This window comes from Xyrauchen texanus, chromosome 5 (assembly GCF_025860055.1).
Source record: "Xyrauchen texanus isolate HMW12.3.18 chromosome 5, RBS_HiC_50CHRs, whole genome shotgun sequence".
NCBI classification, from domain to species: Eukaryota; Metazoa; Chordata; class Actinopteri; order Cypriniformes; family Catostomidae; genus Xyrauchen; species Xyrauchen texanus.
The window spans coordinates 32,185,095-32,194,175 of record NC_068280.1 but is presented as its reverse complement, the minus strand read 5'-3'; the positions used below and the strand labels follow the sequence as shown (position 1 = coordinate 32,194,175).

General features: G+C 35.9%; 1 protein-coding gene across 1 annotated transcript; it reads right to left on the bottom strand.

The window, feature by feature from the left end:
- Window positions 1-356: 356 nt before the first annotated feature.
- Window positions 357-5,915, bottom strand: LOC127644115 (ubiquitin carboxyl-terminal hydrolase isozyme L1-like). The gene is made up of 9 exons (XM_052127137.1): window positions 5,695-5,915; window positions 5,574-5,585; window positions 5,205-5,333; window positions 4,513-4,648; window positions 4,114-4,199; window positions 1,625-1,672; window positions 1,459-1,528; window positions 953-1,011; window positions 357-786 (listed from the first exon to the last, which is right to left on the bottom strand). The coding sequence occupies exons 1-9, from the start codon at window positions 5,725-5,727 to the stop codon at window positions 703-705; spliced, it is 657 nt and encodes a 218-aa protein (XP_051983097.1). The 5' UTR covers window positions 5,728-5,915; the 3' UTR covers window positions 357-702.
- Window positions 5,916-9,081: the final 3,166 nt, after the last annotated feature.

Below are 9,081 nucleotides of genomic sequence, written 5' to 3'. Positions count from 1 at the left end.
GATCACGTCAGTAAAATAGTCACATGACATTTACGACTCAATTATGAAAAATGTGCCCATGTGGTAAAAATGGCAGCATCCAGATTGTGTACTTCCAGGCCAGCATGAAACAGCTGGGCAACCAGGTATTTTGGACCTCCTTATTAGATAAGATTTGAGAGCTGGGACAGTTTCACTAACCACAACCCACACTTTACAACCACTTCCTTAAATATATGAGTGGGGTATTTGCTAATGTTACAAATCATCTAAAGAGAACACATTTACCATGTCTGTAACACTGTCTTTCAATGTACTAAAGATGTCCAATTGTTCAAACATTGTGCATCACACCATATTTTATACACAGAAACAGATCAGCCTTATTTTCTTTATTTTGCACACATTCTCACATCCTACAATTTCACATCAAATTTCAGTCAAATGTTGCCCTCCCTCCCCATCTCAAAAGAACTAATGAGGGACAACAACAGCTATAATTAAACAGTTATACTGTTGTTTACAGACAGCACAAGTTATATATTGAGGACACGTCATTCATTAAATTAGACATTAGAAATAATAATTGGAAATAACAGAAATTCACAGTCAAACAGGCCATCAGTTTGTGTAGCATATATCAAGGGGTTTCTGTGCTCTGGATAGTAGTGACAGAAGGGTTTTGTGGAATTGCTTATGGTTCAGCTTTTTGTCTGGCTCCTCTCAGGCTTTGCAGAGAGCCACAGCCGAGAAACGCACCTCCCCTTTCTCTCGTTCTGTAAACTCACGACACACCCTTGCTGCATCCTACAGAGAGAGTTAAGTGTTAAGTAAATTTTTCAGTAATGGGAATTTGACTCCATTTTAGTTTCCATAAATCTACTGTTTAGACCATAATGACAGTTCAATAGGGAAACATTCAAAAAGAAAATGCAGCACCTCATATGCCCCATCAAGGAAAATGTACGCTTACCATGACAAAGCTTTCTGCTTTTGTGGGTCCATGACTCATAGGTCCCTCCATCCTGCCATCTAACAACACACACTTTAATTAGATAACTTGAAAGCAAGGACTACACATTTAATTCCACATCATTAGTACAGAAACATACTCTTTAGGTCACAGTGACAGACAAGTCTATAGCTATAGAAGAGACTGGGGCTAGTTATCACATAGGCTATATTTCAGCAACGATAAGATTGTGTCAAATGTCCAACTGTGCAAATGTGTGTTCTCTCTAGCAGAGGTTTTGTATAAATTATAAAAACAAATTGTGAATTATATCACCCAAAGTACATTTTAGTTATAAAACTTGGGTAAACAAGCAAACATAAATCAAAGCAAACCTCTTAAAGTCTGACAATATGTTGTAAAACAGTGAAAATATCCACAGCTTTTTCGCAGCAAGACTTCAAGGTATGTATGTGGCTATGGCAATAAAACTTTTAAGAAATTATCTTAATCAAATGTACACTTACCCAGTTCATAAAGCTGACCTTTTACATTGACAAAAGTAATAAAATGGAAGTTGACTTCGTCTGCCACTGGCTATTAGAATAAAAGAAAAAAATAAAGTCTGTATAACAATGCATTTCCCTCAAGTATTAATGTGCGTGTAAGTGTGTATACTGTATCTTGTCGTACCCGGCACTGCCCCGCTTCAGCAACCTCATCATGAGTCTTCTGGATTGCCTGAAGGAAAAAAAAAAAAAAAAAACCATTTAATAAATTCATATAATAAGTAAAATCATAAACCTGAAATGTGCTTTAATACTGAAAACCATGAAAAGTAAATCTGGAGAATAGTACATTTGCATCACCTACTGCTGGTATTGATTATTGCACAAAAGATTGAACAGGCCTTTTAAAAGGAATAGTTCTCACAAAAAACTAAAATTCTCATAATTTACTCACCCTTATACTGTCCCAGATTTGCATGACTTTCTTCTGCAGAACAAATATGAAGAATTTAAAAAGAATATCTCAGCTCTATAGGTCCACACAATGAAAGTGAATGTTGACCAAAACAATCTATGTTTTCCAAAGTGATCCAATCAAATTTTGGCAAGAAAGGACTCCAATTTAACTCCCTTTTTCACTCTATATCTTTCCATTAGACTCTAGATGCTATCATAATTTCAAGCTCTATAACATTTCCTAATGCTTGACACATATGCAGAGTGCTAGAAAGTGTAATCGAGCTTGAAATCACAATCGCCAAGACGACATCAAGAATTATAATGAAAAAGGGCCTGGGTAGTTCAGCGAGTATTGACCCAGACTACCACACCTTGAGACACGAGTTCGAATCCAGGGTGTGCTGAGTGACTCCAGCCAGGTCTCCCAAGCAACCAAACAGGTCAGTTTACTAGGGAGGGTAGAGTCACGAGGGGTAACCTCCTCGTGGTCACAATTAGTGGTCCTCGCTCTCAATGGGTGTGTGGATCGCAGAGAATAGCATGAGTCTCCACATGCTAGGAGTCTCCACGGTGTCATGCACAGCGAGCCATGTGATAAGATGTGCAGATTGATTATCTCAGAAGTGGAGGATACTGAGACTTGTCCTGCACCACCTGGGTTGAGGTGAATAACCACACTACCACGAAGACCTAGTAAGCAGTGGGAATTGGGCAAGCCAAATTGGGGAGAAAATGGGACAAAAAAAAATTAAATTCTAATAAAAAGTTACATTTTGATCTGTTTTCACCCAAAATCGATTGGATTGCATCAGAAAACATGGATTAAACCACTGGAGTCTAATTGATTAGTTTTATGTAGGGAAAGCAGAGTATATATATGCAGTCCTTGATTAGCTACTAATAATATGCAGGTGCGCATTATCAGAACTCAGGGGAGAGTGAACGCTGTGATGGCAGTGAGAAAGAGAGAGAAACTGGTGGATCTGTGACAAAGGTGCACGACTGAGATATTACCATTATAATATATTATTTTTATTATCATTTGTTTACAAATTAAAATAATATTTAAATTGAATGGGTTCCAATAAATAACTGTGAATGAAAAGAGAGCTGAATCCTTTAAAGGGTAACTAAACACCTGCTCAGAGTCTGGGGGGGGTGGTGCACCTGAGACTCGTAGTGACGGATTAATTGACAGCTGCTGTCAGACTCTATGTTATTATTATTCCTCACACGGTCGCAAGACGACATGTACATGAATCTGGCGTGGTGAGCTGGAACCTGCTTACGTCAGCTGTCACCGCTTACGTCACGAAGTACCGCAACAGCCAATAGGAAAATTCAACTGCAGTAGCCACCGTTCAACCTGAAGAGGGCAGCACTCAGACGTTTTTACACCATATATTGTAGAATTAAAACACTTTATACACAAATATCAAAAAAAATACTTGAATCAATGACCAGTACTAATAAAGCCCCATGCTTACAGATCATTAACTAAAAAAAGTTGGTTTAGGGTTTAGTTACCCTTTAAATGTCCAGATATAATTTGAAAATTTTTCCAAATTTCTTTTCACAGAGCTACAGGCAAAATATTATGAGGACAGATAAAAGGTTTTTTTTTTTTTTTTATGGAGAAGAAAATGCACAGAACACTAACATCAAAATATGGGCCATCATGGTTTGGATAAAAAAAAAGAAAAAAAAAGCCTGCTTTTCTACTGATGACTTACTGTTAATTTTGCTGCTTCATTATCCAGTATACTAGTTAACAATGTTTTTCTTAATAAGCTATACATTTATATTTAAATAATGTGGGAGGTTTGTTTCTTTACACATTAAAGGGTTATAAATTTAGCATATATCAGAATAAACTGATTATGCAAAAAAACACTGGTATCGGATTGGCCCATACAGAGATTTACGATATCGGAATCTGAAGAGAAAGTGGTCTCGGTGCATCAGTACTTTTATGTGATTTTTGAAGCTTCAAAAGTTTTGGTCACCATTTACTTGCATTGTATGGATCAACAAAGCTCAGATATTCTTCTAAAACAAACTGCATTTGTGTTCAGCAGAAGAAAGTCACACATCTGGGATGGCATGAGGCTGAGAAAATGATGAGAATTTTCATTTGTAGATGAACTATACCTATTAGATGCACATTAACTTGATGTTTTGGAGTAGTGCAATAACCTTTAATATCACTTATACCTTATTTTTCTCAAGTACTTTAGCTCTATCTGCTGCAGACATCCCTGAGGTGGCTTCTAGAAACTTCTTCAATGCAGAGTCACTGTCTACAGACGAGAGGAAACATACTAAATATTAAATCATGAATCTGGCTTTGTCACCAAGCAAAACTTCATTCTGAGACAGTAATATAATAGTTGTTTAGAACCATTTCAGTAATATGTTAATTTGAATTCAATTTAATGTGATCTTTAACATTGTTGAGTGTCTAGCTCTTCATTTGTTTTTCTTCAGCTGTTCAAGTTTTGCAAACAAATAGTACCAAATAGCTTTAAAAAAAAAATGAAGTCAATCAGCTCCGTCCTGCTTTGGTAGACATAATACATTTACGTAAATATCATGGTGCAGATCTCCACTTACCAAAATCAATATGGTCCTGATTGTTGGCCACAGCATGAACCAAACCCACAGTTCCACAGGAGTTGACCACGGTTTGTTTCAGAAAATATACGCCTTGACCATCGTCAACAGACTGTTTAGAACGGAATTCTTCATGCTAATAGAGAAAAGAGGGATAGGGGTTAAAAATTTTAGTCACTTTTAACTACAGTGTATGCCATGTGTAACTTGTTAATAATTGCATGTGCCAAGATACTCTCTAAATTGCAAATTATGTCATTCCAATTACATGTAGAAAGTAGAAAACGAGTACATAGTAGGGCTAAATTATGACAAACTTTTAATTTTTTTCTTCAATAAAATAATCCTGTACATAAATACACGTATATATATATATATATATATATATATATATATATATATATATATATATATATATAATATATAATATATATATATATATAAAGTTTGTCAATATATATATATATAAAAGTTTGTCTAATATATATATATATAATATATATATATATATATATATATATATATATATATATATATATATATATATATATATATATATATATATATATACACACACACACTAGCTAGCTATAGAACTTTAGTCTAATTCAGTATTTACATGTTTCTATAAGTATTTTCTAAAATGGCGTAAGGGGACAACGCCCGCTGTGTGTAATGGTTTGAGTGCGTACCTGTTGCGTTAAAGGGAACAGCAGCATCATGGCACAGCAGGGTGAGGGCACCCCTGACAAAGACTCATCCTCCAGACCCAAAACATCCACAAAACGCCAACTTGAACCCACGCCCAACTTACTCAGTACCTACAAACATGCAAATGCTGTCACAAATTACACGTTTAAAATAGTTTAATTGTTATCTATGTAAATACTAAACTATATCAAATGAAATATGATTGCTTCTGTAATAACGATGCCTATAATTTTCATGTATAGTAGGTGGCAGTTTGGCAAGCCCACGCCCTTTCATTTTAGTCGGGTCCGTGACCATCCCAGCCCTAATAGTCACCAACACCATCTCAGCTTGTGACTCAGCGAACGTACCTTATTCAGCATCTGAAACCAATACAAACACGCAAATATATCGGCCATGTGCAATCCAGAGAAAGTAAAAGCATGCACATTACATAAATAGGCAAGCAAAGCTAATGAAACAATGTTAAACCTCCGGGTTTATTTCCATCGGCTTCCACTCCATGATTGCAAATGGTTTGGAGAATCACCCGTGCGAGAGTTTTGAAAGGCGCCGCTTTAGAAAACACAAACACGAAAACACGAGGATAAGGATATACTGTTTATATATCAGATCGGTCATATTCCATTCATACAGTCTAGAGGGGTGTCCGTTCAAATATACGAGCTCGTTACATGCGGCTGGGACATATATTAATGTCGCTAGTGAAATTGTTTATGTATGTTGGGTGTCGGAAGAGCAAAAGTCAATACTGTTGAGTGAAAAGTTGGAAATAAAGATGTTTCAGTTTCTCCGGCAATAGACTGGTCCGCCATCGGGCGATTCTGGAAGCTACCAGTGTTTGCAGAGACACCGCCTCACTTGAATCACTTGATTAAAAAAACAGTGACATTTTTCTGTAGATTATTTTGAAAAGTGGGGAAAGCATGAAGCATTCAGAATTTAACTATGCATTGCAAAGCTGTTTTTAAACAAATTCAGAATTCAGTTGTAACAACCATACTCTTTACATTGATCTCAGTTTTAAAAGATAAAATGCCATTTTTAAATTGAGAATTTGTCCATTTGAGTGAGTTTACTGTCACTCTCTGTATCTCTAAAATCTTGTTTACACACCCAAGGACAGAGGGCAGCGGTACAATAGCTAATTAATAAAGGCAAATGACCTGGTTCTTTGGTGAATAAGTAGGCTAAGGAGAACTGGTGATTTTAGGCTTAAAATAGATTCCAGCATTCTGGAAATGTTCATGAGGAACTGATGCCAGAATACCAAATATGCTTTAATCACAACAATTCACAAAAAGTCTGATGCTGTGAACAGATATATAAGTGCACTTAATGAGCACTTTATTAGGAACACTATGTTCCTATAAAGTAACCGGCATGGTCTTCTGTTGTTGTAGCCCATCCACCTTATGGGCCATTCCCCATTGTCTTCTCTCATCAACAAGGTGGTTCCGTCTGCAGAACTGCCACTTACTGGATGTGTTTTGTTTTTGGCACCATTCTGAGTAAACTAAAGACTGTTGTGACAATCCCAGGAGATCAGCAGTTACAGAAATACTCAAACCAGCCTGTCTGGCACCAACAATCATGCCACGGTCGAAATCACTTAGATCAAAATATTTCCACATTCTGATGGTTGATATGAACATTAACTAAAGCTCATGACCCGTGTATGCATGATTTTATGCATTGCACTGCTACCACACAATTGGCTGATTAGATAATCACATGAATAAATAGGTGTATAGGTGTTTATAAAGTGCTCAGTGTGTGTATAAGATGAAAGATGGACATATAATAGATATCCAGTGCAATACATTATACTGTTGAGTAGACTGTTGTTTAATCATTCTAATTGCCATTTCTAATGGCTTTGTGTCACTTATACATCTTTGGCTTTGGTTTTATACACTAGACAAAAAAGATTTGGTCATTTATACAGCTAATTTCATCACTGATTTACCACTGCTGATTTACCTAAACAAAAATTTTATCTCATCGACATTATTATCAGCACAATATTTTTAATTGATTTTTTATATGGGAATTTTTCCAAGAGCGTTATAATCCTATTGCAGACTACAGTTATGAACATCCAATAGTGAATCTCACTATAAGTACCCCAAGTATGCCTTCAGTCATGTAACATTTAATGATGTTTAGTCTCTGTTTTTGGTTTAAAGAACAGTCTGTCACATGAAGCACAAAACTTGGCATAAGGCAAAATTCTCTTTGGCCTCTGTTATTATCAATTACATTAGGTTACATATTTTAATTATCAACAGTCTCAGGAAATGATAGACCTACACCCATCACAACATTTGTGAAGCTTGTGATCAAACTGGTTATTCAATCCAGATGCTTTATAACTGAAACAGCCTACTCTGTGGGCCAAATAAATTACTTTTAAAGAGTAAAGAGCACAGCTCATTCAAAAAAGTTGAACAGACTGAGGGAAATTTTGGTATAGTAAAATAAGTAACTTGTGTCTTTAAACATTTTTGCATAAAAGTAATGTTACAGGGTCTTACTGTACATGTGTACAGGTGATAAATAAAAAGGACAAGCAATAAAAAAATCTGATTGATAAAGATCATTCTACATCCATTCATGTGGACCAGATGATACAGAACAATTGGTTATTATTCTGGTTACTATAACTGGAAACTCACTGTTTTCCCCAACAGCCACAGAGGCTGGTGAATACAGAATTTACCAGCCACTCAGATTGTTTACGGTAATTTTCATGTTTCCATATGTAATATATAATTATATGTTAATATGAACAAAATGCACTTCGCTTTAATTCTGATTAATGCTGTTATCTCTTTTTTTTCACATGTGTGTGTGCAAAAAGTGAGCTGAGTTAAAAAGGTCCCAGTTCTCTTTGCATTGTCACCATCCATGGTCTTGTAAGAGGACTTGTGTTGTGGTCAAGGGTCTTCAACAGGGGGTCTGTGAATCCTAAGCAGTCCATGGTGGTACAGCAGGTGGTCCATCAATCATTGACTGACCTCAAACAAATTTTCCCAAAGCTAATGTTAATGTTTCTTTTCCCTACCTCATTAAAATGTATTAAGTAAAATTAAAAATGAAAAGGTATCATTGACCAGGCTGAAATTTCAACACTATATCCAATACATAACAGGAGGTCCTGACTTTGTCAAACGTTAGACCCACTGAAAATGAACAAATGTGTTACTTCAACAAGACTTTGTAGTTTGTTTCTTCAATTTGAGACAGGTCACCCACCACAATAGACAAAATTACCAGCCACTCTAAAAAATACTATCATGTGGCTGGTGCTAGAAACATCTGAACTCTAGAAACCTAACCATGGTGATTTCAGTTATAATCTCATTAATTTGTCAGATCTTAACTTAAAGGACACTTAATAGTTCTGTATTAAACCTACACCGTTGGCTATGTGTCACTACAGTGTTTAATTCTTAGGACATTTCTTTAATAAGGGCCCTGGTTACTATCCAAGTATAATGGTTAGTGTGTGCCTGGCAAATAGGCTAGTGTGTGTTTGTCTGTTTTCATTTTATTTGACATACTGTATTAGATATGCATATTGGGCTATTGTGTTGACCAACTGTGTGGGGGACCATGGCATCAGGTTTCACAAAGCAAACTGTATAGCAACTGTAATGTACACTTTTTGTGAGATGACCTACTGTAATAATTGCTTAAGTAAGCTTATAATTGTCCTGTGTTCTTTAGTTAATTTAGTAATTCACTGTAATGTGGGAAATATAATTTATTGGTGTGCACCATTGCATTAAAATGTTGTTGTTTTTCCTTTTAAAGCAAAAAACAGCATTACCCATAATTCACTTGCCAGGGTGT

What these genes read in the sequence shown, in the direction of transcription:
- LOC127644115 (XM_052127137.1), bottom strand. Translation starts at nt 5,727, where the DNA reads ATGGAGTGGAAGCCGATGGAAATAAACCCGGAG. An exon ending in CTGAAGCGGGGCAGTGCCGG is followed by an intron (nt 1,529 to 1,624) that starts GTACGACAAGAT and finishes TTATTCTAATAG; the next exon opens with CCAGTGGCAGACGAAGTCAA. An exon ending in AAGCAGAAAGCTTTGTCATG is followed by an intron (nt 787 to 952) that starts GTAAGCGTACAT and finishes CTCTCTCTGTAG; the next exon opens with GATGCAGCAAGGGTGTGTCG.